This window comes from Chiloscyllium plagiosum, unplaced genomic scaffold (assembly GCF_037043375.1).
Source record: "Chiloscyllium plagiosum isolate Xiang-an unplaced genomic scaffold, Cpla_swu_hap1 HiC_scaffold_29, whole genome shotgun sequence".
Lineage (NCBI taxonomy): Eukaryota > Metazoa > Chordata > Chondrichthyes > Orectolobiformes > Hemiscylliidae > Chiloscyllium > Chiloscyllium plagiosum.
This window is the reverse complement of record NW_028270167.1, coordinates 11,950,065-11,977,950: the sequence shown is the minus strand read 5'-3', so window position 1 is coordinate 11,977,950 and position 27,886 is coordinate 11,950,065. Positions and strand designations below refer to the sequence as shown.

At 40.1% G+C, this 27,886-nt stretch overlaps 1 protein-coding gene across 6 annotated transcripts in view; it reads left to right on the top strand.

The window, feature by feature from the left end:
* Positions 1-242: 242 nt before the first annotated feature.
* sik3 (SIK family kinase 3) overlaps positions 243-27,886 on the top strand; it is a 305,700-nt gene continuing 278,056 nt past the window's right edge. For 4 of the 6 annotated variants that reach the window (XM_043676612.2, XM_043676614.2, XM_043676611.2 and 1 more), the window contains exon 1: positions 243-435. In XM_043676612.2, the coding sequence (XP_043532547.1) occupies positions 277-435 (159 nt within the window). In that variant the 5' untranslated portion in view covers positions 243-276. The remainder of the gene's footprint in view (positions 436-27,886) is intronic. The other 2 variants (XM_043676615.2, XM_043676613.2) reach the window with 1 other exon arrangement.

The window sequence follows — 27,886 nt, the reverse complement described above, 5'->3', positions numbered from 1 at the left end:
ACAAGCTCTCATGGATACTTTGCATTGACGTCAGCGCTCCCGGACTCTTCCATCGCGTCACCGCCGCGGGCGTGTTTAATGACGAGGGGGAGGGAGTGCGCACGCTCGCTCGGGGAGCGCGGACGTCGGGGGCCGAGGGCGCGCACGCCAACAACACGCGGCCCGCAAGTCCCCGCCCACCTTGTGCCCTGTCGCCTGGGCGTCTTGGGGGTGGTGGGAGTCCGCCGTGCGCGCGGGCGCAGGCGCGCTCCTGCCGCTGCTGGTGTTTTCGACAAGATGGCGTCCAGCGGTGCAGTGAGGAACGGGAACCTTCCTCAGCCGCAGCCGCACAAAACCGGGCCGGCCAGGATTGGCTACTACGAGATCGAGAGGACCATCGGCAAGGGAAACTTCGCGGTGGTCAAGCTGGCCACTCACATCGTCACCAAGGCCAAAGTAACGTATTCAGATATTTTTTTCTTCCTCCCACCGACACCTTCCCCCCCCCCCAACGTCTCTCGTATTTTGCAGACTTTCTGTATTATCTCACAGATATCCTCGATATTACACCCCCCCCCCCTCCCCTTGCTCCTCCTGAAGTAACGATCAGCCTCCCCTCCTCTCCAACTTCTATCATCTGGTCTCATGGCGCTTGGACTCTCCCCTCTTTTTACTTCTGAGGGGAGAAGGTGTTTTTCTTTCTCACTTTCTCTTCTCCCAGTCTTTTCCTCTCCAGTTGACACTGAGCTGAGAAATTTATCTTTATTTGAAAGCCAATGGATTGTGAATCTTGCTGAAGGGGGCCGGGGGGTTGGGGTGGGGGTTTGGGGAAATGAAACTATACCGTCCTGTGTCTTTTTGACAGCTGTCAATGGGACTAAGTGAGGAGAAACATGTCTTGTTCACCTTCCTTCCTCTCTCCCCCCCCCACCTCCTTCCGAAATCTAGGATTTTGTTAGTCAACCCCTCCCCCCATTTCTGTTCACAAAAAAAGGGTTTTGTCCAAATGTCACATTTAGTCCTTTATAACATTATCCAGCCGGTGGGGGTCACGCCAGGCTAGAGCTGTCAATTTGGCCTGTCCTTTGTACCCAGCCACCGTCCGTTTTGAATTTTTTTTCTCTCTCTCTTCCCATAAGTTTTGGAAGAAGTTTCAGGGACTGTTTAACGGCTGGTGTTGCCGTCTGCTTCACGCTTTTTGAAGTGAATAACCGGAGTTCAGTTGAAACGTCCTAGTTAATTTCGATCTCCGTCACTGCGTGAAATGTACCGAAAGGCAAACGGGGCTAACACATTCATTCGGGATTTATTAAAACAGATTCATTTCTCGAGTTTATTTCAATAAAAGTTGTGCATGTTGATGATTGCTGCTTGCAGTGATTGACAGTGCACAAGTTTAAAGCGATCTGTTTGCAGATATATTTACTTCAGTTCCAAAGAGTAACTTGTGTACACGGTATTTGCTTATTTCTAGTGTGTTGAATGCAATTACTACTGACATGGGATGACTTCTTGCAATGGCTCATTGTATAGGGCAAAATTTCCCAATATACGTGGATTGTTTAATAAAATTGAACAGTTTTGATTTGCTGGAAGTAGAGTAGAATGGAGAAACAATTGTCACTTTTCACAGAAAGCAGGGTAGGGGGCTAAACGTTGTCAATTAATGTGCATTTGTATTTTTAGTAACGAATGAAGGATGTAAACTTTAATCTGTGTTCTGGGCTATTCAGGTTTCATACAGTAAACATGCTGCAGCATAATTTGTAAAAAAATAGTTTATACGATCTGTAAAAGAGATTGAACGTTGTATTTCCATAGTGCAAACTGCTTTTCAATAAAGTGTACATTTATTGTGTTTTATGATGAGCCCAAATATAGGAGCATTTGTCTATTTGTGTAATTAGCAAATTTATGTATGTGCTGCATTATTTTTCCTTTTAGATGTGGTAAAAATGGAGTCAGGATTATGTTTCCTTTTCCAAACTTATTTTGGTTTGAAATTACAATCGTAGAACTGAGAAATGAGCCAATGCAAAAATTGTGCTTGTGCGGTAATATTATCATCGTTGTATTGGTGTAATCAGATGTTGTAAATGATGTTCAATTTAATAAGGGTGTCTTGCTTTAACAACTTAAAATTTAATGTACGGCACCCAGCCAACAGACTAATCTGTTAATGACTTCCTTAAAAGATTAATTTTAGTAAATTAATTTTGAAGTAGGTGTCCATTAAAAATATTGCTGTACCATGATGATATAGTTACTGTACTGTTGTAAATGCAGTAGTTAGGAAGACATTTTCTGTAAATAGTATTATATCTAGAAGATAACTTGTGTATTAACGCTTATATGCCAGGAGTACTTCCAACAATTGTTTAACGTATGGTTGTTATTCATTGATTTACATTTTAGCAATTTTTGGAGATTTCTGTGTGAAAATCCATGCAGAAACAGGTTAATTCATAATTCATAACAGGTTAATTCTTTCTTTATCTAGGCACTTCAGTACAACCTGCACTATGTCAATATTAAAAATGGGGGAGCATTGTTCTTTTAAGGGTAACCTGTTTAGAGATTTTATTATGTACCTATGGAGGAAGTGGGACTTGAACCCAGATCTCCTGGCTCAGGGTAGGAACACAGCCACTGCACCTTGTGTCCATAAGGGACAGTTTTGTAGATATTTTTAATCAACTTGTTCAGATATGTTTGGTCACATACCTGGAATAGGTGGGATTTGAACTTGGACCTTCTGGTCCAGACTTGGAACACTACCACTGCCACTGAACTCAGAAGAAACAGTTTGTGGATATTTTCTAATGACTATGTTCAGAGGTGTTATAATACATATCTGGAATAGGGAGTCTTGAACCTGGGTCTCCTGGCCCAAAGGTAGTGACACTATGCAACAAGACCCACCTTCTTCACTGGAGCTTCAAGAACTGGGTACACCAATGTTATTGTCAGTTAGTTGATTTTGAAAAAGTTAGTTAACAAAGTGACAACTAGATAAAAACTTTATTAGTACTGAATGTTGCTTTGTTGATTGACAGTGGTGTTGAGATACAGGAATACTTTATAATTTAATGGAGTTTATTCTTCTGTTCACAATTATTGTATGATCTCCAACTCCTCGTAATTTGGAACTTAGTTTTGGGAATTTATTTCAAAATGCATCGCAAAATTGATTTTAATATTTAGTAACTTACTGCAGGATTCGTAGCCCCTGACTTGCTCATGTAGCCACAGCACTTATATGGCTAGTCCAGTGTAGATTCTGGCCAATGGCAACCACCCCAGTAGGAACATCCTGGAGGTTAGCATTGACCAGAATCTGTCCTGGCCGAGCCATAAAAATACCATGGAGGGCTCTTGTGATGCACTGGTAGTGAGCCTACCTCTGAGTTGGGAGCCTGAGTTCATGTCTGACCTGCTCTAGAGGTGTGTCATAACATCTTTGAACAGGTTGAATGGAAACTACCTTTCAAAAATGTGGCTACAAGAGCAGGTCAGAGACTAGGAATCCTGTGGTGAGTAACTCATCTGAGTCCTCAAAGACTTCCCACCATCAAGTCAGGAGCATAATGGAATACTTCCTACTTGTCTGGATGGGTGCAGCTTCTACAACACTTAAAAAGTTTGACACCATCCAGGAAAAAACAGCTTGTTTGTTTGGCACCACATCCACAAACATTCAGTCCCTCCACCCCCAATGCAAAGTAGCAGCAGCGTAACATCGATAAAATGTGGTGCATAAATTCACCAAGATTCCTAAGATGGCACCTTTTCAAACCTTCGACCACTGTCATCTAGAAGGACAAGGGCAACAGATACATGGGAAAACTTCCTCCTGCAAATTCCACTCCATGCCACTTACCATCAGATATGTCATTGTTCCTTCACTGTTGCTGGGTCAAAATACTGTATCTCCCTCTCTAAAAGCAAATTGTGTGCGCCTACATCATAGAGGCTACAGTGGTCCAAGTTCACCACCATCTCCTCAAGGGCAATTGGAGATGAGCTAGCTCAATGCAGGCCCATCAAACAAAATCCACATCCCTGAATAAATAAAAAATAAAAATTGCCATTTTTAAAAAGATATATATATATATTTCATTGTTGTAAACTGGAAATTTTTGAATACCAAAATTTTGTGATGCAACAACACTAATAATATCTCTCCTTCGTACTCTTCTTCTCCCAGTCAAGTTGTCCTTTCTTATCCTTAGTTATAAGTCGCTTTGTGACTTTTAGATCAGGCATGTTGATCATTTGCTGTTCGGCTTCTGCCAGTGCTGCTTTGTATTTGGTCACTAGGATATGAATAAGACTGACCCATAGTGAATCATCTTGCTCTGCTGTGAGCGAATCTTATCAATGTTTCTAAGTAGTGAATTTAGTGAATTTTGGAGCAGAAATGACTTGCATAATGAAAAACTTGAAGATATTTCAATTTATATGAAGTTAGAAACGGTTTTAACCTTTATACCTTACATTTGTCCTTGTTATGCCTCTCACAATGAAGCCCATTGCAGTGCTCCTGTTTTTCTTTAATGAAGTGGGAAAGAAGGAGTGGTAGTCCATATCATAGCTTGTTCACAGCTATTGCCCATGTTATTCTGTGACTGATTTATTAAAAATATACTTTTCTTGAAGAAAGGTAAGGATCCACATCAGTTTCTCATTCCTGTCTCTGACATGGAATGTTCCATTTTGTGGCATTGCTAAGAAGTGATTTTATTTTGATTTCAGGGAAATGGGAGGAAAGCCAATGAAACCCTGTCATGTTTCTACAAGGAAATATGGGTGAAATGCTTACTTTGAGTTGCTAGCATATTCCTGACCAGAAGCGTCTTAAGTGGTGCTTTAATGAAACAGAACTGTTGAAAACAGGTATGAGGTTAGCAGATGCCAAATGTATCCCTCATTTGAATTGGGCTGTATTTATTTCCATATTCTAAATTTATTTTACTTTTAAGTAGAATAAACTTCTAAAAATCCGAGGCTAAGGAGCAGAATTGGTTTACTTTTTGATTATTGCTTAAATAAACCCTTTATTAGTCATTTGCATAATGGGTTTTATAGATACAAGAATTGTGAGCATTGAAATGTAACAAAGACTGGAGATGTCACAATTGTTTCTAGTCATTTGATTGTCAAGTAAATTTATAGAACTGATATCAAGATGCTAACATTTGATTTAAACATTCTAATTTCTGGTCTAATCTTTAAATTATTCAATAATACAATAGTAGGTGAATATAATAATTCAGTATATAACTTCAATGATAACAAAAACGCTAGGACATTAGTTATTTTGTGCAAGCTTATTACCCAGTAATAGTTGAAGTATTGCATTTTTCCTTTTAAATCATTAATTTGTCCCCATTAATCTGGCATCATTTTCTAACTTGAATTTAAAGGCAAGAATAAATATGTAACTGTTGAGTGGGTCAGTTTTTAGCATTATAATGTAGTGGTTAGATGTTTTGTTCTTGCTTTGTTTGATTGATGGGGACCTTGACCAAAGCTGGCAGAAACAGGCTGTGCCATAATCTTGTGGGTTTCATTTAATGCTATAAAGGTAACAATCTATGCAATACTGAAATTCAAAACTCAGTACTTTTGCGACTTAAGTCTGTACATACAGGTCAGTGTTAATGTTTAAGCTGGTTTCCGTTTGTACGAAATCTCTACCATTTGGAGCCAGCCTGCTTGCCTCTTTGGTGTTTCCAGGGAAACAATTGCTGCTCCTGCATCATTACTGGTCTGACTCTGACATCACTGACTGTAATTCTGCACACAGGTAGAGCTTGTGTGATTATTAAAGATTTCTTTTTGTTATGCAGGAAGAACAAGAAGGACATAGAAGCAGTAGTGGGGATAGATACAGCAACAGACCCATCATAAAGAGGTTTGGGTATTATACCCAACCTCAGCTGGGAACCTACGAACAATACAGCAAATGGCACTCCAGTGTATTGCAAAAAAATTATATATGAGAATGTTCAGTTTTTTAAAAAAACTTGAAGTTTATGTTCATGATTTATGAAATCTGAACATCCCTGGAATATTTTATTGTAACTGTTTATCAACCTGATACCCAATTATATTTCACAATCTTTCCCATTTATGTGAAATTTGTTTCTAAAACAGTTTATAAATTTTATAGAATATGTAAATGAAAAGAAAATAGTAAACTGTGTGAACTAATTCCTTTCAATCAGTCTATCACAAAATAACGACGTTACTTTCTATCTCGTCCTTGATCCTTGTGCCTCCTACTTTGACCCTGAAATAATTGCAGCATGTTACAACTGATTGGCCAATATTAAGGCCTAGTTGAGCTGAAATTTCCTCCACATTCAAAGATCACAAAACTCTTTTATGTTTCGCTTTGGACCAATACCTACATCTTGTGAGTCTCGACTTTGTCAATTTCACCACCACTTCAGTTAAGTCTAGAGGAGCAGAACTCTGGGATTCTGTTCAGATGCAGACTGTGTAGCTTTTCAAGCCACTGTAGATGGCAAAGCTAATATTTTCGCTCCTGTTTTTAAACAATGTATCTCGAGAAAGGTGGCATGGTGGCTCAGTGGTTGGCACTGCTGCCTCACAGCGCCAGGGTCCCAGGTTCAATTCCAGCCTTGGGCAACTGTCTGCGTGGAGTTTGCACATTCTCCCCGTGTCTGCGTTGGTTTCCCCCGGGTGCTCCGGTTTCCTCCCACAGTCCATAGATGTTCAGGTCAGGTGAATTAGCCATGCTAAATTGCCCATAGTGTTAGGTGCATTAGTCAGAGGGAAATGGGTCTGGATGGGTTACTCTTTGGAGGGTTGATGTGGACTGGTTGGGCCGAAGGGCCTGTTTTCACACTGTAGGTAATTAATCTAATCTAAAAAAAAGTAATAGACATATTTCAAATGTAATTCAAATAAAATTTAGTGTAGAGATGGATATGGCCCAAGGAAGAAGTGGTAGGTTTTGGTGACGATATGGATCCACTCCTGGAATATTTTATAGAATTCATTGGGAGATGGGGTGAATTGTTGTTGGAGAAGTTTTAGAATGTTGTGAATTGTCTCAGCTGCTGTGGTGGAATTTTGCACAACTGTCAAAAAGTGAACACATTTTTCAGGGTAGCTTGTGAATTATTCTAAATTGCCTCAGTGAGATGGAAGCTTTTAACAACAAGATTTACCTTTGCAGCTTTGTATGTACTGCACATCTTAGCTTCTCAATGCAGCCTCTACAAATTTCAATTTGACTGCCACTGTCTGTGTCCAAACCCAGCATTCCTTATACCTGTCGACTGTCTACAAACATTTTTGTGAATATTTTAAAATTCCCGCAAGGTAATGCCCTTCCGTTTCAGTGAGCTTATAATATCTTTGCATGACCCAGTGGTTCTTTGACAGCCATTTGCATCTTGTTCTTCTCTTGCTAATTCGAATGTTCTCTGCTCCAGGGTCACTGGCTGTTCTTTCAGTCTTTTGTGTCACTTTGCTCCTAAGTTCCAATTTCTCTGCTTTACCAGCTTGATTTTTGAAAGTCCATTGAAAGATCTTTCTACTACTTAGTCTTAGGACACACCTTAGTTTTTCTGTTACCGTTATTCCTGCTCAGTATCGTTTTAAACAATCTTTGTACCTTGCAAAACTTTTCTCTATTTGAGGCATCTATTCGAAATGTCAATGGTTGTAGGAAGGTATTGCTCTAAGTGAAAGGATTTCACACTGCATAACATTATCTGAAAAAGTGAATAGATAAATTACATTGTGTAAAATTTCATTTTGCACTACAGCTGTGAGTTGTGTTTAACCTCCTTAGCAAGTTGGTGTTGAGATTTAACTCCTTTATGTATGATTTATCACAGCTGGCATGAAAATCAGATTATCGTGGTCTATATGTTACAACAAAGTTTAGTGCTACAAAATGTTATTGTATTGTGATAGATTTTCTAATTGTAGTAAAGGTTCGTGGTGTCTTCTGGTAGAGATTATACTTGATTTCATGGAGAAATATTGAATACATTTTATTGACTAGGGAAATACATAAAAATCAATGCATACCTTAGCCAGCAGGTTTAGATTGACTTGCCTCTTCCCTTACTTTCAGAGATGGATATGGCCCAAGGAAGAAGTGGTAGGTTCAGATACCTTTCGGTTCATCACTAAGTTATTGTTCAAAATCTTTTGGGACGTTGAATGTATTGTTCAGACTTAGAGAAGTGGACAGTTAGCAATTGAATGTGTGTGGAATGATGCACAGTTCTGTTTGGAACAGGCAAAGTTGCTCAATAGGTTCTTTTTTGTTTGTTTTCTTTTTCATTTTTCATATGATCAATGCATGTTAAAGCATTTCAAGGAAATGCTTTATATAATGCCTTTCATAACCTAAGCATGCCTTTAACAATCATATGAATTAGAAACAGCAGTAGGCCACTTGATCCCTCACGTCTGCTCCACAATTCAATAACAATCATGATTTTTAAAATTAATTTATGGGATTAATTTATTAATTCAACAGGAGGATGGGAACATAAATTATAGTTCCAGTGTCCAGGAGGTTGAGAATAGTGAGGTCAGAACTATGGTTTCAAGGTTGCAAGAGTTCACCGGCAAGCAGGAAGGTGGTTTGAAGTGTGTTTACTTCAATGCCAGGAGCATCCGAAATAAGGTGGGTGAACTGGCAGCATGGGTTGGTACCTGGGACTTCAATGTTGTGGTTATTTCGGAGATATGGATAGAGCAGGGACAGGAATGTTTGTTGTGGGTTCCGGAGTTTAGATGTTTCAGTAAGAATAGAGAAGATGGTAATAGAGGGGGAGGTGTGGCTTTGTTAGTTAGGGACAGTATTACGGTAACAGAAAGGACATTTGAGGACTCATCTACTGAAGTATAGGCTGAGGTTAGAAACAGGAAAGGAGAGGTCACCCTGTTGGGAATTTTCTATAGGACTCCAAATAGTTCCAGAGATGTAGAGGAAAGGATAGCAAAGATAACTCTGGATAAGAGCGAGAGTAACAGGGTAGTTTTATGGTGGCTTTAACTTATTGCTGGGGGAAAGGCAATTATGATGCGATTAGGCAAGATTTAGGAAGCATAGGATGGGGAAGGAAACTGCAGGGGATGAGTACTATTGGTATGTGGAGCTACCATGTGTCCTTGATAAGTATGCACCAGTTGGGCAAGGAGGAAGTGGTTGAGCGAGGGAGCCGTGGCTTACTAAAGAAGTTGAATCTCTTATCATGAGGAAGAAATCTTAGGTTAGGATGAGATGTGAAGGTTAGCGCATGTGAGAGTTACAAGTTAGCCAGGAAAGACCTAAAGAGAGAGCTAAGAAGAGCCAGGAGGGGACATGAGAAGTTGTTGGCAGGTAGGATCAAGGAAAACCCTAAAGCTTTCTATAGGTATGTCCGGAATAAAAGAATGACTGAAGAAAGATTAGGGCCAGTCAGTGATAGAAGTGGGAAGTTGTGCATGAAGTCTGAGGAGATAGGGGAAGCGCTGCATAAATATTTTTTGTTTATACTCACACTGAAAAAAGACAACATTGTCAAGGAGAATACTGAGTTACAGGTTATTAGATTAGACGGGATTGAGGTCCACAAGGAGGAGGTGTTAGCAATTCTGGAAAGTGTGAAAATAGATATGTCCCCTGGGCTGGATCGGATTTATCCTAGGATTCTCTGAGAAGCTAGGAAAGAGATTGCAGAGTCTTTGGCTTTGATCTTTGTTGTCATTGTCTACAGGAATAATGCCAGAAGACTGGAGGATAGCAAAAGTTGTCCTCTTGTTCAAGAAGGGGAGTAGAGAACACCCTGGTAATTATAGGCCAGTGAGCCTTACTTTGGTTGTGGGTAAACTGTTGGAAAAGGTTATATGAGTTAGGATTTATAATCATCTAATGAGGAATAAGTTGATTAGGGATAGTCAACATGGTTTTGTGAAACCTTATTGAGCGCTTTGAGATGGTGATCAGACATGTGGATGAGGGTAAAGCGGTTGATATGGTGTATATGGATTTCAGTAAAGAGTTGAAGTTCCTCACGGTAGACTATTGCGCAAAATATGGAGGCATGGAATTGACAGTGATTTGGCGGTTTGAATCAGAAATTGGCGAGCTGGAAGAAGACATAAGGTGCTGGTTGATGGGAAGTCTTCATCCTGGTATTCAGTTACTAGTGGTGTACCACAAAGATCTGTTTTGGGGCTACTGCTGTTTGTCATTTTTATAAATGACCTAAAACAAGGCCGTAGAAGAATGGGTTAGTAAATTGCAGATGACACTAAGGTTGGTGGAGTTGTGGGTAGTACTGAAGGATGTTACAGGTTACAGAGGGACATGGATAAGCTGCAGAGCTGGGCTGAGAGGTGGCAAATGAAGTTCATTGTGGAAAAGTGTGAAGTGATTCACTTTGGAAGGAGCAAAAGGAATAAAGAGTACTGGGCTAATGGTAAGATTGTTGGTAGTTTAGATGATCGGAGAGATCCCGATGACCATGTACTGTACATAGATCCGTGAAAGTTGCCACCCAGGTTGATAGGGTTGATAAGAAGGCATTCAGTGTGTTAGCTTTTATTGGTAGAGGAAATGTGTTTCGGAGCCACAAAGTCATGCTGCAGCTATACAAACCTCTGGTGCGGCCACACTTGGAGTATTGTGTACAGTTCTGGTCACCACATTATAGGAAGGATGTGGAAGCTTTGGAAAGGGTTCAGAGGAGATTTACGAGGATGTTGCCTGGTATGTATGGATGGAAGGTCTTATGAGGAAAGGCTGAGGGACTTGAGGCTCTTTTCATTAGAGAAGAAGGTTGAGAGGTGACTTAATTGAGACATGTAAGGTAATCAGAAGGTTAGATAGGGTGGAAAACAAGAGCCTTTTTCTTTGGATGGTGATGGCTAGCCTGAGGGGTCATAGCTTTAAATTGAGGGGTGATAGATATAGGATAGATGTCAGGGTGGAAAACAAGAGCCTTTTTCTTTGGATGGTGATGGCTAGCCTGAGGGGTCATAGCTTTAAATTGAGGGGTGATAGATATAGGATAGATGTCAGAGGTAGTTTCTTTACTCAGAGTAGTTGGGGCATGGAATACACTGCCTGCAATAGTACTGGACTCGCCAACATTAAGAGCATTTAAATGGTTACTGAATAAACATATGGATGAAAATGGAATAGTGTAGGATAGATGGGCTTCAGATTGGCTCCACAGGTCAGCACAACATTGAAGGCCGAAGGGCTTGTATTGCCCTGTAATATTCTATGTTCTATGGGATATGGATGTCGCAGGCTAGGCTAGCATGAATTGTACATCCATAGTTGACCAGAGTATGGTTGAGAGTCTGGAATCATGTGCAGGTTAGACCAATTAAGGATGACACGTGTTCTTACCTGAGGACGAGTGAACCAGATGGATTTTTATGGCAGCCAACAGTGGTTATTCCAGTTTTTTAAAAGTTGCATTCAAATTTTGCCACCTGCCATGGTAGGATTCAAATTTATGTCCTCAGGATATTAGCCTAAGGTCTGGATTACCTGACGAGTGACATTGCCATTCCATTATCACCTCCACATTTCCACCTACTCCAATAACCTGCACAAAATGCAGGTGCAAAATATAACTGGGACAAGCCTATCTCAAAGTGCTTTACAGCCCATGAAGTATTTTGAAGTATTACCACTGTTATAATGTAGGCAATAGGACCAATTGAAAATCATTATCTTACCCATCAATAGCTTGATATTTCATGGAGATGAGGCAAGTCAAACCATGGAGCATCTTGTAAACCATTCCTTCCTAGGATTCTTCTTTGCCTAAATATCTTATCACCACTCTGCATCATCAGAGGTCTTAGATTCAAAGATTAATTTAAATGTCAGCATCCAAGTTTGTTTTCAAGTTACTACACAAATTCCTTTTTAAACAAGAGATTTATTCGTGTTGGTGTAAGTATGCCTTTATAAGGTTATCTTGGTCTCGTTGATGTTATTTATCAAAATGGGTGGAACTCCACTCATCTCTGAACTTGGTTTATAACAACTGGTTGCTGAAAAATACATACTGTTTGATTATTAATTTGCAAATCAACAAGAGATAGTACAGAGAAAATAATTTAGTTCACAACATGCTTAATTTTATTGGCAGCGAAACAGTTGATTGAAGTTTATTTTTCATATGTATTGCTAATTATGGAAATGGTAAGAGATTAAAGAAGCTGAGAACATAGGACTTGGGATCTTGTGTTTCAATAACATAACTTTTCACTTTTTGAGAGGGCTGTCAAAGTAGCTTATTTGTCTTAAAACCCTTCAACATGAATTTTGGATCAACATTATTTCTATTTAACTGTGGGCAGTGGGCAGATACATTATTTTAATGCAAAGCATTTTCCATTTCTTCCACTTTTGTAGTTCTTTAACAATATTTGGAAAGTAAACATTTAGAACTATCAAATAAAGCCTTAATTGCTTGCCAGATTGTTTTCACTTTAAATAATGTCCAACTTAGTTTAGCAGGTTTATGCAGTTTATTTTTTTTCAATAAATAGTGTGCAAGTGTAGGAGGAAAGAGATACAATTCAAGCATGTGTATATAATCTGTCATCCGATGCCTGTTATTGCAGAATTTAATAAATACTGCATTTGTTTATCTTGAGGGAAAACATTTTGTTTTGTTTACTTAACCATTTTCATATTGATTATAAACAATTTTGTATCACTGTAGTGGAAAATGGTCTTTGTAAATGTATAATTAACAAATATAGTATCAGGCACTGATACTACAGTACAGTCACACTTCACAGCTTAATTAAAAAACTGAAATTGCTTCACACCGGTAGTAAACTTAAGAGTGTAAATTATGTGTGATGGCCGAATTGATTCCTGAGTGAAATGTAATGTGAGATTCTGTCTTCCAGGTGTAATTTCCATTTAGTATTGGTGTTGGGATGGGTCTCTAACACCGAGTTCAGGCTCAACAATAAAGTGAAGTGAAACACTTTGATAGTGACAATGTGGTTGTAATGCCTTCCTAACTCTGATTTATTTTACTGTTCCTTCATCATTGTTGAGTCAATAAATTGGGATTTCCTATCTGACACTGTTCTTGGAGTATAATCATCAGGAGTAGGCCAGAGGTTCCAGAAGAAAGACCACTTACCAGCAAGCAATAAATGCTCCAGGAACAGAGTAAAAACATGCTGTTTACACATTGGAAGTTATATTTTCCCTTGCTGCATTCAAGGCCAATCAGCTTCTTTGGTAATAGAATTATATTAAATTCTGGTGGTTGTGGGTGATATCACCAAGGTTCTTCAAACATCCCTTGCTCAAAGTTCAATATTTGTATGATGCACGATTTTCCTTTTACTGCGTGGAAACTAATAAAACATGGTGAAATAGATTACTGTTTGTAGTATGTTTGGGATAATACAAGAGTTTGAAAATTTCTAATTTTTCCCAGCCAGTACTCAGTAAAAAGGAAGTACAAAATTCAAAAAAGAAAGAAGCATTGTGACTTCTAACCACATTTGCCATTAGTGAAGGCTTTCACTGTCATCTCTATTGATAAGGAGATAAAGGATTCCCTGATGCATTTCTAAATCTGGTGGCCTTTGCTGAGAATAAATATCTTTCACAGTTGCTGTCAATAATTTCCTCATTGTACGCTTTGGTCAGTAGCTATTTATAATGTAGATTGAACAAACTATTCCTGGGGAAATGTACATAGCTAGAAACATTCTTTAGAGAGCAGAAATCATGTAGGATAATCAAACCGTAGACATTTAGAGCCAAAAAGACCATTCAGTTAAACATAGCAATGCAACTTTGTGCAAAAGCGTGCCCTGGAACTCCTTCCTCTCAATGTTGTAGGTGTACCTACACTAAATGGATTGAGGCAATTCAAGAAGGATGTTCACCACTATCTTCTCAAGAATAGCTCGGGATAGACAATGAATGCTGGTCCATCCAGCAGTGCCCACATCTCATGAGTGAATATAAAAACCAAGACCAGTTCCATGGCTTGTTATATTTTCATGTATCTTCCTCTGTGAAAATTATTTACCGAATTTTCACTTAAAATATATTTGTCCCTGCCTCCAAGAAAATAATTATGTCCTGATCTCTCTTCTTCTGTAGTGATGATTTAAAATTGATGATCACTTGCCTATAATTTCTAATCTACAAATTATCTCTTTATCAGAAAGCTTTATATTAAAAAAAACCTAATCAGCTTTTAGATTTTTATATACTGGATAGTAGACTGGAATTTCAAGTCTGTCCTCATAACTATAGGTTTCCCAAGCCTGTTATCATCCGTGAGTATCTATGTTGTATGCTCCTTTAATATACTTTAACCTTTGGTGCACCCAAAACTTCTCATGATGAACTTAACTTTAGATTTAATAATTTACTGGTTTTGATTTCTATACTTATCAATATAACAGAAAGTAACACTTTGATGTTTAGAAGAACATACAACATATAATGCTTTATGTGTCAACAGTACACTCTATTTATGAATATACATCACAGTGGAAAGATTATTTAAGCTGTTAGCATTAATGAGTTTTTAAAAAAGGGAATTTTTTTCTCCATTTATCTATTCTTTCTCACTGGCTTTGTTCATGCTGTTTTGCTCTGGTACCTTAACTTCATCTTCGGTGATGTTCATTCATGTTCTAACTTAATGTCCATTTCCATGTGCTCCCAGTCGGAATCCCTGGTCACCTCGATTTCCTTTATCCTCTTTAGCCCAGAGACTCAGAGCAATTGTAGCTCTAGCCAAATACAGACTCTAGATGAATTTGAGATCAACTTGGTCCATAATAAGTCTGTGTCACTTTCCTACCAAGGTAAAATTTGGATTAAGGTTCTCTCCCATTAATATTGTACAAATAACCCTGTACTTCTGTGTTTAAAGAGCACACAATATGAATGTGCAATCGATACATTAGACTCAGGGAAATATGTTCAACTTTCTTATCTATGTTTTGAAATTTGGTCATGTGAGCATGCAGCAGAAGGTGAATGTTGCTATTTGAGTTGTGATTGGTAAGTGGCAAGCACGTTGTGAAATAGTAAAAATCCAGTTTGCATTCTTCCCCTTCAGGTATTATTGATCGTGTTGGAAACACACTTTCAAATTGTTTCTGGACTATTGACTGAATTAATTATTGTTCTGACATTATTAAATAGAGTCAGTTGTGCTATAATGCACATTTCTTCAATGTGAATTGGCTATTACGTTATTGAAGAATTTAGGCAATTATTTGTGGAACACAATCTTTCCTTACCTGTATTAGCTATAACCCAATTCTAGTCCCATTAGTTTAAGGTTAAAGGTGGATAAATCCCCAGGACCTGATCAGGTCTACCCTAGAACTCTGTGGGAAGCTAGATAAGTGATTGCTGGGCCTCTTGCTCAGATATTTGTATCTTGGATAGTCAAAAGTGAGGTGCCGGAAGACTGGAGGTTGGCTAACGTGGTGCCATTGTTTAAGAAGGGTGGTAAAAACAAGCTAGGGAACTATAGACCGGTGAGCCTGACCTCAGTGGTGGGCAAGTTGTTGGAGGGAATCCTGAGGGACAGGATGTACATGTATTTGGAAAGGTAAGGACTGATTAGGGATAGTCAACATGGCTTTGTATGTGGGAAATCATGTCTCACAAACTTGATTGAGTTTTTTGAAGAAGTAACAAAGAAGATTGATGAGGGCAGAGCAGTAGATGTGATCTACATGGACTTCAGTAAGGCATTCAACAAGGTTCCCCATGGGAGACTGATTAGCAAGGTTAGATCTCATGGAATACATCGAAAACTAGCCATTTGGATACAGAACTGGCTCAAAGGTAGAAGACAGAGGGTGGTGGTGGAGGGTTGTTTTTCAGACTGGATGCCTGTGACCCGTGGAGTGCCACAAGGATCGGTGCTGGGTCCTCTACTTTTTGTCATTTACATAAATGATTTGGATGCGAGCATGAGAGGTAGAGTTAGTAAGTTTGCAGATGACACCAACATTGGAGGTGTAGTGGACAGCGAAGAGGGTTACCTCAGATTACAACATGATCTTGATCAGATGGGCCAATGGGCTGAGAAGTGACAGATGGAGTTTAATTCAGATAAATGCGAGGTGCTGCATTTTGGGAAAGCAAATCTTAGCAGGACTTATACACTTAATGGTAAGGTCCTAGGAAGTGTTGCTGAACAAAGAGACCTTGGAGTGCAGGTTCATAGCTCCTTGAAAGTGGAGTCGCAGGTAGATAGGATAGTGAAGAAGGTGTTTGTTATGCTTTCCTTTATTGGTCGGAGTATTGAGTACAGGAGTTGGGAGGTCATGTTGCGGCTGTACAGGACATTGGTTAGGCCACTGTTGGAATATTGCATGCAATTCTGGTCTCCTTCCTATCAGAAAGATGTTGTGAAACCTGAAAGGGTTCAGAAAAGATTTACAAGGATGTTGCCAGGGTTGGAGCATTTGAGCTCTAGGGAGAGGCTGAATAGGCTGGAGCTCTTTTCCCTGGAATGTCAGAGGCTGAGGGGTGACCTTATAGAGGTTTACAAAATTACGAGGGGCATGGATAGGATAAATAGGCAAAGTCTTTTCCCTGGGGTCGGGGAGTCCAGAACTAGAGGGCATTGGTTTAGCGTGAGAGGGGAAAGATATAAAAGAGACCTACGGGGCAGCTTTTTCACGCAGAGAGTGGTACGTGTATGGAATGAGCTGCCAAAGGAAGTGATGGAGGCTGGTACAATTGCAACATTTTAAGAGGCATTTGGATGGGTATATGAATAGGAAGGGTTTGGAGGGATATGGGCCGGGTGCTGGCAGGTGGGACTAGATTGGGTTGGGCTATCTGGTCGGCATGGACAGGTTGGACCGAAGGGTCTGTTTCCATGCTGTACATCTGTATGACTCTAAATGGTGCTGCTATTAAACAATTTTTTTATAACATGGATTCCACAGGAGCGGAACTATCACGTTATATCTGAACAGACTGTAGTTTATACAGTTTGACATAAAGATGCTCTTGATATTTAAGAAATCTAGCAGAGTGCTGAAAATCCTCTGAAAAATATGTAAAGCTTTCTGATGTATTTCATTTATTGTAGATTTTATATTTAATAGACTGAAATAAAATTCAAGCTGTGACATTTTAAGAGTGAAAAGTAAGTGTGTAAAAAAAAAAAAATCAGCAGCAAAGGGCTAGAAGCAAGCCATTTGAGAATTTGGTAGCTCTGAAATTGATATTTGATGTCAAATTGTGATTCTAATACATACCAGATGACCAAGGATTTATTTGACTGTTGCGTTAGCTACTACTATGTACAATTGTATCCTGAATAGCGGTTTAGTAAAGTTCAGATTCCATTAGTTGTTTATATATGTGTAGAAAATATTTCTGACCACAAATGTTCCATGTATTACTTTTTATCTTTCTGGTATTGGGCTAGCATATCAGGGAAATTAAGCCCCATTGTGTCTGTTTTAATAGAAACACTGTTATCCCTGCAAAAATTGTGGTCTGTGTATTCATGCCAAAGAAGAAATGATTGTGGCTTGAGTGTCTCATGAGGCCTATTTTAATAGGGCTGCAGTCTTTTACTTGAGCACTTTCTAAAGAGATCATGCTTTTTCATATTTTTCGAAGTACGTACTATTGACCAATCTAGTGCAATCACAAGCAAAATATATGATGTGGTACAATTAACATTTAGATCTACCATGTATCTTGTAGATAGTTTCAGCAATGTGTACTGAGTGTTGGTGGTGGAGGGAGTAGGTGCTTTTGAATGTGATGCCAGTCAAGCGAGCTGCTTTGCCGTGGATGGTGTTCAGCTTCTTGAATGTTGTTGGAGTTGCAACCATCCAGGCAAATGTATTCCATCACACTCATGACTTATGCGTTGTAAATGGTGGAAGGCTTTGTGGAGTCAGGTCAGTTACTTGCTGCAGAATTCCTAGCCTCTGACCAGCTTTTGTAGCCATTGCATTTCTATTGAGAGTCCTTTTGAGGTTTTTCGTCGATAGCAACCCCCATGATATGGATAGTGAGGGTTTCAGTGATGATAACATCAGTGAATGTCAAGGGGCATTGATTTTATAAGTATAATTGGATTAAGCCATTGCCTGACATTTGTGTGGTGCCTTTGCCACCCTCTGTTCCTCCTCTAAGTGTCGTTTAACATGGTGGAGTACTGATGCATCAGCTGAGGGAGGATGCTAAATGGTAATCAGCAGGAGGTTTTCTTTTCCATGTTCAGCCTAAAGCCATGAGACTTCATGGGGCCCAGTGTCAATGTAACTGGAGCTGGCATATTGTTGAAGATGGAGGAGAGTTATGTTTTTCCTTCTTGATGGTTACCTCACTGCCTGCTGCACACTCCGTCTAACAGCTATATCCTTTAGGGCCTGACTAGACTGTCAGCAGTGGAGCTGCTGAGACACTCTTGGTAATGGATATTGTAATCCGCCAACTAGAGTACTCTCTATGCCATTGACATTCTCAGTGCTTCTTCCAAGTGGTGTTCAACATTGAGGAGTACGAATTCATCAGCCAATTTAGGGATGGTACAGGATAATCAGCAGGAAGTTTCCTTGTTTGTGCTTGACCTGATGCAATAAGACTTCATGGGGTTCGAATATCAATGTTGAGGACTCCCAGCCGGCCGGAAATCACTGTACTGCCTTTCCTACTGACTGTGTCCTGATGGTGGAAGAGGACATATCCATGGATTGTGATCCTTGGCACCTCAATAATTAGCTGCTAATCAATAACTAATAATTAGATTCTAAATGAATTAATTGCATTCATTTTTAGAGTTTCTTTTTGAGCTTTCCAATTAGACATTTTGGTGCTTCCGCGAGAAGTTAATTGAAACAAATATGATCTTAATGTATGTCATACGCCTTCAATTTAAACTATGAGATTGTTGTAGCACTCACTCTTACAATGTAATATCTCGTAGTAAAGTTAGATTTATGGGATACTCCAGGTAATTATAGACTGGTGAGTCTGACGTAAGTGGTAGGGAAATTGCTGGAGAAGATACTGAGGGACAGGATATATTCCATTTGGAAAAAAATGGGCTTATCAGTAATGGGCTGCATGGTTTTGTGCGAATAACAGAATTCTTTAAGGAGGTGACAAAGTTGGTTGATGGGGGAAGGGCTGTAGATGTCATATACATGGCCTTTAGTAAGACATTTGATAAGATTCCCCATGATAGGTTGATGGAGAAGGTAAAGTCGCTTGGGGTCCAGGGTGTTCTAGCTAGATAGATAGAGAACTGGCGAGGCAACAGGAGACACAGAATAGTAGTGAAAGGGAGTTTCTCAAAATGGTGACCTGTGACCAGAGGGATTCGTGCTGGGAAACTTATAAATTATTTGAAGGAAGGTATCGGTTGCCTGATTAGCAAGTTTGCAGGTGACACCAAGATTGGTGGAGTAGCATTTAGTGAAGGGGACAGTCAGAGAATACAGCAGAATATAGATAGATTGGAGAGATGGATAGAGAAATGGCAGATGTAGTTCAATCTGGGCAAATGCAAGGTGATACATTTTGGAAGATCCAATTCAAGAGCAAACTACACGGTAAATGGTAAAGTCCTGGGGAAAATTGACGTACAGAGAGCTCTGGGTGTTCAGGTCCATTGTTCCCTGAAGGTGGCAACACCGGTCAGTAAAGTGGTCAAGAAGGCATACGGCATGCTTTCCTTCATGGATGGGGTACTGAATATAAGAGTTGGCAGGTCATATTACAGTCATGTAGGACTTTGGTTCGGCAGCATTTAGAATATCGTTTACAGTTCTGGTCGCCACATTACAAAAGGATGTGGATGTTTTGGAAAGGGTGCTGAGGAGGTTCACCAGGATGGTTCAGAAAAGGTTTACAAGGATGTTGCCAGGATTGGAGGATTTGAGCTATAGAGAGCTGAACAGGTTGGGGCTGTTTTCCCTGGAGTGTCGGAGGCTGAGGGGTGACCTTATAGAGGTTTACAAAATTATGAGGGGCATGGATACGATAAATAGACAAAGTCTTTTCCCTGGGATCGGGGAGTCCAGACCTAGAAGGCATAGGCTTCGGGTGAGAGGGGAAAGATATAAAAAGAGACCTAAGAGGCAACTTTTTCACACAGAAGGTGGTACGTGTATGGAATGAGCTGCCAGAGGATGTGGTGGAGGCTGGTACAATTGCAAAATTTAAGAGGCATTTGGATGGGTATATGAATAGGAAGGGTTTGGAGGGATATGGGCCAGGCGCTGGCAGGTGGGACTAGATTGGGTTGAGATATCTGGTTGGCGTGGACAGGTTGGACCGAAGGGTCTGTTTCCATGCTGTATATCTGAGTCTATGTCGCCTGGTATGGAGGGTGCTAGCTATGAAGAAAGGTTGAATAGATTAGGATTATTTTCATTAGAAAGACAGAGGTTGAGGGGAGACTTGATTGAGGTCTACAAAATCATGAGAGGTATAGACAGGGTGGATAGCGAGAAGCTTTTTCCCAGAGTGCAGAACTCAATTACTAGGGGTCACAAGTTCAAAGTGAGAGGGGAAAAGTTTAGGGCCGAGATGCAAGGAAAGTTCTTTGTGTAGAGGGTGGTAGGGGCCTGGAACATGTTGCCAGCAGAGGTGATAGAGGCGGGAACGATAGTGTCATTTAAGATGTCTCTAGACAGACTGAATGGGCAAGGAGCAGAAGGATACAGATCTTTAGAAGATAGGCGGCAGGTTTAGACAGAGGATCCGGATTTGCGCAGGCTTGGAGGGCCAAAGGACCTGTTCTTGTGTTGTAATTTTTCTTTGTTCTTGACTAAGCCACTCTATTTTCAGTAATAAATTCATCCTGAGTTCTTCTACCTGTTTAATCAAATTGATAATGCAGAGGTATGCATTGTAACTTTCTTTTCTATGCCCTTCTTTGTATGAATAAATTGTGATGTAATTGATGGCACTGCATTTTGAGTGCAGTGCTTGGATTTGATTGTAAAATCCCCATTGACATTCTAGTGGAGTCCTGAGGGAGCACATCATTGTCAGAGGAGCCATGCTCTGAATGATACAGTACATTCATTCTGTAGTTATTAAAGACCTAATACCACTACCTGAAGAGCAGGAGATTCTCTGGGTACTTTGGTTGATAAGGTACCACACGTTCGGCTACTTATAAAAAAAAAATTAACTTGTGGGAATTTTGCGCCACTGGCTATCTAGCATTTATTGCCCATCCCGCGTTGTCCTTGAGAAGTGTTGGTGAGCTGCCTGTTTGAACGGCTGCAGTCCATGTGCCACAGCCCTTAGGGAGGAATTCAGAATTTTGACCCAGTGCCAAAGAAGGAACGGTGATATATTTCCAATTCAGGATGGTAAGTGGCTCCATGTATCTGCTGCCTTTGTCCTCCTAGATGAAAGTAGTCATAGGTTTGGAAGGTGCGTTTTAAGGACCTTTTGAATTTCTTTGTAGATAAGACCCCATGGTGTGGGAGTGTTATGTGAGTAAAAGTTGTCTAACTACTGAAAAACATTAAGGTACATATGTCTCTAATGTCTGATGGGATCTATCCCAGCTTACTGAAGGAGGCAAAGAAGGAGATTGCTGGGGTCTTGAAGAGATTATTTGAATCCTCTTTAGCCACATATGAGGTCCCAGAAAACTCCAGAATAGCTGGTGGTTTATTTAAGATTTGCAACAGGGATAATCCAGGAAATTGTAGGTTGGGGAGCCCTACATCATTGGTAGGGAAATCTTTGGAGAAGATTCTTGGGGACAAGGATTTACTTGCATTTGGTAAAGAACAGACTTATTATGGCCAGTCAGCGTGGCTTTTTGCGGGGGAGGTCTTGTCTCACAAATTTGAATGAGCTGTTTGAGGAAATGGCAAAGATGATCGATGAGAGTAAGGCAATGGATATTGTCTATTTGCATTTTATCAAAGCACTTGACAAAGTCCCTCATGGTAGGCTGGTCCAGAAACTTAGGTCACATGGGACCCACAGTGGGTTGGTACTTTGGATACAAAATTGGCTTGGTTATAGAAGACAGAAGGTAGTTGTGGAGAGGTGTTTTTATGACTGGAGGTCTGTGACCAATAATGTTCAGCAAGGATCAGTGCTGGGACCTCTGTTGTTTGTAATATTTCTAAATAGTTTGGATGAAAATGTGATCTGATTTATAAGTTTGCAGATGAAATGAAAATGAGTAAAGTTGTGAATAGTGAGGAAGATTGTCAAAGGACACAGCAGGAAATAGATTATTTGGAAAGTTGGGTGGAGAAATGGCAAATGGTGTTTAATCTGGAAAAGTGAAAGTTGATGCATTTTGGGAAGTCAATTGCAAGAGGAAAGTATTTAATAAATTTCAAGATCCTTATGAGTATTGATGTACAAAAGGAACTTGGGGTGGAAGTCCATAGCTCCTTGAAAGTGTCCACTCACATGGATAAGGTGGTAAAGCTTGCCTTCATCAGTTCGAGCATTGGGTGTAAAAGTTGGCAAGCCATGTTGCAACTGTATAAGACTTTAATTAGGCCACATTTGGAGCATTTGTGCCGTTTTGGTTGCCACACTATAGAAAGATGTAGAGACTTTCAAGAGCGTGCAAAAGAGATTTGCCAGGATGTTGCCTGGACTGGAGTGTATTAGTTCTAAGAGGAGGTTTGGAAACTTGGATTGTTTTGCTAGAGTGTTGGAGGCTGAGGGAGAAACCTAATATAAGTATATAAAGCTATGAGAGACATGGGTAGGGTGGATTGTCAAAGTCTTTTTCAGAGGTTGGAAATTTCACTTACTTGGGTGGGTGGTGTGATGAGGCGGGGGAAATGATTTAAAGGGAGGGGGATGTTTAAAGCACATGTGTGAGGATAGGGACTTAGCACAGGCAGATGGGACAGTTTAAAATAATTTAAAATAGCATCATGGTCAGCATGGATAGTGGCCCTAAGGTCCTGTTCCTACGCTGTACTGTTGTATGTTCTACCTAATGAAAGACAACGTTGGGATAAAGGTTACATTTTCAGGATGGCAACCTGGAACTAGTGAAGTGCTGCATGGGACAGTGTTGGGGCTACAATTATTTACAATAGATATTAATGCTTATCTCAAGCTGGATGAGCAACCTCAGACCTATCACTGTCTTTGGATCATTGTTGAGCCATACTGAAGACAAATGAATAAGGTGGGAAATCTTAAAAAGAAAAGAAAGAAAGGAAAAACATGTAATCATTGAGACAATGAACAGTCATGCAATCTTGCTGCAAATTTCTCAGGTCAATGAGTTATTAAACACAGCTGGTATTAACTTGTTGAGTGGCAACTCTTTGTGGGTGTAAGAAATTAGATGAATTTTAAATGCAGAAATTCTTTGTTACTGGGTTAGGAAAAGTTAATGTGTTATGCTGTTATCATGTATGGACGACAGAAATAACTGACTTGACAATCTCCATATTTGTTGTAATTGCAGTGACTACTTAAAAAAAAACTCTGATTTCTACTCTCTGACAGATCCTTTGCTTCTAGTCTACCTACACAATACTCTATGGACCGAGCATATTACTTAAGTGTTGTGAGAAGAGCTGAACTTCGCTTTTAACTTCATCTTTTCTGAGTGTGATTTTCACACTTGGTATTATTTTTAAGTTAGCGAGTACTGATTCTGTCTGGTTAGATATTGGTTTGTCTGCCAAAGTGATAATTAATGGGCCAGGGATAACAGAGATTTGGTAGCAAAATAAGTTAGAGTGTAGTACTTATATTTCTGGGCTCTGATCAAGATTGTAGCTTGATTTGATAGGATCTATTTATTTATTTGTATTTATTGTAGTAGGACAGCAGCTTTAGCTGTTAAATTGCATTCAATGGTGAACCAGCTAGTGCGAGGTCATTTTTACAAAGTAACACGAATTTCTTCACGTAATTGTGCATTCAATTCTGCTTTTGCATTTGTACATAACTAATATTGTAGTTATTTTGACAGCAAGTCATAGTTCAATTTCTCTTTAATTATATACCAGTAACTTTGTCTTGTTTTTGTTATTTTTCAATTTTTTCTCTTTAAATTAATGTTACTGTAGTATTAACTGTTTTTATAGATTGCATACACACTCACCATTCTTGTAGCATTTTAAAAATAAATTTATACTTGCATCCTTTAATTTTGTATTCTCAGTCCAAATTAGATATGCTTGCAATATAATTCCTTGGTAATAGGATCACAGATTTCTGTTTCCCATTGGATTAAAAAGGGGATCTCTTAGTGTCTTCACATGCTAAGATATTTGGTTCTGGATTAAGAACATAGGAAGTAGGAGTAGCAAGCTCGTTCTGTCGTCCTGCCCATCTCTATTTCCCTTGATTTCTTTAGTAACATCTCAGCCATTCATGGGTCCAGAGAACTTTTGTTGATATAACTAGATGTCAACATAACTGATGTTTTAAATTTCAGAAGACACTTAAATTTGGGAATCATGTCTCGCCCTTTCCTCCTGCCAGCAAAATAGGATATACTGGAAAGGTGGGCTTTCCTCCGTATCTGGATTCTACCTGCCATTTTAAAAGACTTACACATTTGGCCTGATTGCAAATATCTGGCTTGGTTATTTTGAATGGCTTTTAAAAGAATTTGCAAGGCAAACAATGTTGTGATATTGAGTCATACAGTCATAGAGATATATAGCATGGAAACAGACCCTTCGGTCCAACTCGTCCATGCCGACCAGATATCCCAACCCAATCTAGTCTCACCCACCAGCACCCGGCCCATATCCCTCCAAACCCTTCATATTCATATATCCATCCAAATGCCTCTTAAATGTTGCAATTATACCAGCCTCCACCACTTCCTCTGGCAGCTCATTCCATACACATACCACCCTCTGCGTGAAAAAGTTGCCCCTTAGGTCTCTTTTTTATATCTTTTCCCTCTCATCCTAAACCTATGCCCTCTAGTTCTGGACTCCCCGACCCCAGGGAAAAGACTTTGCCTATTTACCCTATCCATGCTCTTCATAATTTTGTAAACCTCTATAAGGTCACCCCTCAGCCTCCGACGCTCCAGGAAAAACAGCCCCAGTCTGTTCAGTCTCTCCCTAGAGCTCAAATCCTCGATCTCTGGCAACATCCTTGTAATTCTTTTCTGAACCCTTTCAAGTTTCACAACACCTTTCCAATAGGAAGGAAACCAGATTTGCACGCAATATTCCAACAGTGGCCTAACCAATGTCCTGTACAGCTGCAGCATGACCTCCCAACTCCTGTACTCAATACTCCGACCAATAAAGGAAAGCATACCAAACACCACCTTCGCTATCCTATCTACCTGCGACTCCACTTTCAAGGAGCTATGAACCTGCACTCCAAGGTCTCTTTGTTCAGCAACACTCCCTAGGACCTTACCATTAAGTGTATAAGTCCTGCTAAGATTTGCTTTCCCAAAATGCAGCACCTCGCATTTATCTGATTAAACTCCATCTGTCACTTCTCAGCCCATTGGCCCAACTGGTTAAGATCCTGTTGTAATCTGGGGTAACCTTATTCGCTCCAAGGGCATAGTTTGCAGATGACCTCCAATTTTGGTGTCATCTGCAAACTTACTAACTCTACCTCTTATGCTCGCATCCAAATCATTTATGTAAATGACAAAAAGTAGAGGACCCAGCACCGATCCTTGTGGCACTCCACTGGTCACAGGCGTCCAGTCTGAAAAACAACCCTCCACTACCACCCTCTGTCTTCTACCTTTGAGCCAGTTCTGTATCCAAATGGCTAGTTTTCGATGTATTCCATGAGATCTAACCTTGCTAATCAGTCTCCCATAGGGAACCTTGTCGAACGCCTTACTAAAGTCCATATGGTTCATATCTACTGCTCTGCCCTCATCAATTCTCTTTGTTACTTCCTCAAGAAACTCAATCAAATTTGTGAGACATGATTTCCCACGCACAAAGCCATGTTGACTATCCCTAATCAGTCCTTGCCTTTCCAAATACATGTACATCCTGTCCCTCAGGATTCCCTCCAACAACTTGCCCACCACCGACGTCATGCTCACCGGTCTATAGTTCCCTGGCTTGTCCTTACCACCCTTCTTAAACAGTGGCACCATGTTAGCCAACCTCCAGTCTTCCGGTACCTCACCTCTGACTATCGATGATACAAATATCTGAGCAAGAGGCCCAGCAATCACTTCTCTAGCTTCCCACAGAGTTCTGGGGATTTATCCACTTTTATGTATTTCAAGATATCAGCACTTACTCCTCTGTAATATGGACATTTTGCAAGATGTCACCATCTCTTTCCCTACAGTATATATCTTCCATATCCTTTTCCATGGTAAATACTGATGCAACATACTCATTTAATATCTCCCCTATTTTCTGCAGCCGCACACAAAGGCCGCCTTGCTGGTCTTTGAGGGGCCCTATTCGCTCCCTAGTTTCCCTTTTGTCCTTAATGTAGTTGTAAAATCTCTTTGGATTCTCCTTAATTCTATTTGCCAAAGCTATCTCATGTCCCCGTTTTGCTCGCCTGATTTCCCTCTTAAGTATACTCCTACTTTCTTTATACTCTTCTAAGGATTCACTCTGTCTATCCTGTCTATACCTTACATTTTGCTTCCTTCTTTTTCTTAACCAAATCCTCAATTTCTTTCGTCATCCAGCATTCCCTATACCTACCAACCTTTCCTTTCACCCTAACAGGAATATACTTTCTCTGGATTCTCGTTATCTCATTTCTGAAGGCTTCCCATTTTCCAGCCATCCCTTTACCTGCAAACATCTGCCCTCAATCAGCGTTTGAAAGTTCTTGCCTAATACTGTCAAAATTGGCCTTTCTCCAATTTAGAACTTCAACTTTTAGATCTAGTCTATCCTTTTCCATTACAATTTTATATCTAATAGAATTATGGTCGCTGGCCCCAAAGTGCTCCCCCACTGACACCTCAGTCACCTGCCCTCCCTTATTTCCCAAGAGTAAGTCAAGTTTTGCACCTTCTCTAGTAGGTACATCCACATACTGAATCAGAAAATTGTCTCGTACACACTTAAATTCCTCTCCATCTAAACCCTTAACACTGTGGCAGTCCCAGTCTATATTTGGAAAGTTAAAATCCCTTACCATAACTACCTTATTATTCTTACAGATAGCTGAGATCTCCTTACAAGTTTGTTTCTCAATTTCCCTGTGACTATTAGGGGGTCTATAATACAATTCCAATAAGGTTATCATCCCTTTCTTATTTCTCAGTTCCACCCAAATAACTTCCCTGGATGTATTTCTGGGAATACCCTCCCTCAGCACAGCTATAATGCTATCCCTTATCAAAAATACCACTCCCCCCTCCTCTCTTGCCTCCCTTTCTATCCTTCCTGTTGCATTTGTATCCTGGAACATTAAGCTGCCAGTCCTGCCCATTCCTGAGCCATGTTTCTGTAATTGCTATGATATCCCAGTCCCATGTTCCTAACCATGCCCTGAGTTCATCTGCCTTCCCTGTTAGGCCCCTTGCATTGAAATAAATGCAGTTTAATTTATTAATCCTACCTTGTCCCTGTCTGCCCTGACTGTTTGACTCCCTTCTGTTCTCAACTGTAGCAGTCTCAGATTGATCTCTTTCCTCACTATCTCCCTGGGCCCCGTCCCACGCCACGCTACTAGTTTAAATCCTCCTGAGCAGCTCTTGCAAACCTCACTGCCAGTATATTAGTCCCGTTCCAATTTAAGTGCAATCTGTCCTTCTTGTACAGGTCACTTCTACCCCAAAAGAGATTCCAATGATCCAAAAATGTGAATCCTTCCCTCATACACCAGCTCCTCAGCCATGCATTCATCTGCTCTATTCTCCTATTCCTACCCTCACTAGCTGGTCGCACTGGGAGTATTCCAGATATTACTACTCTC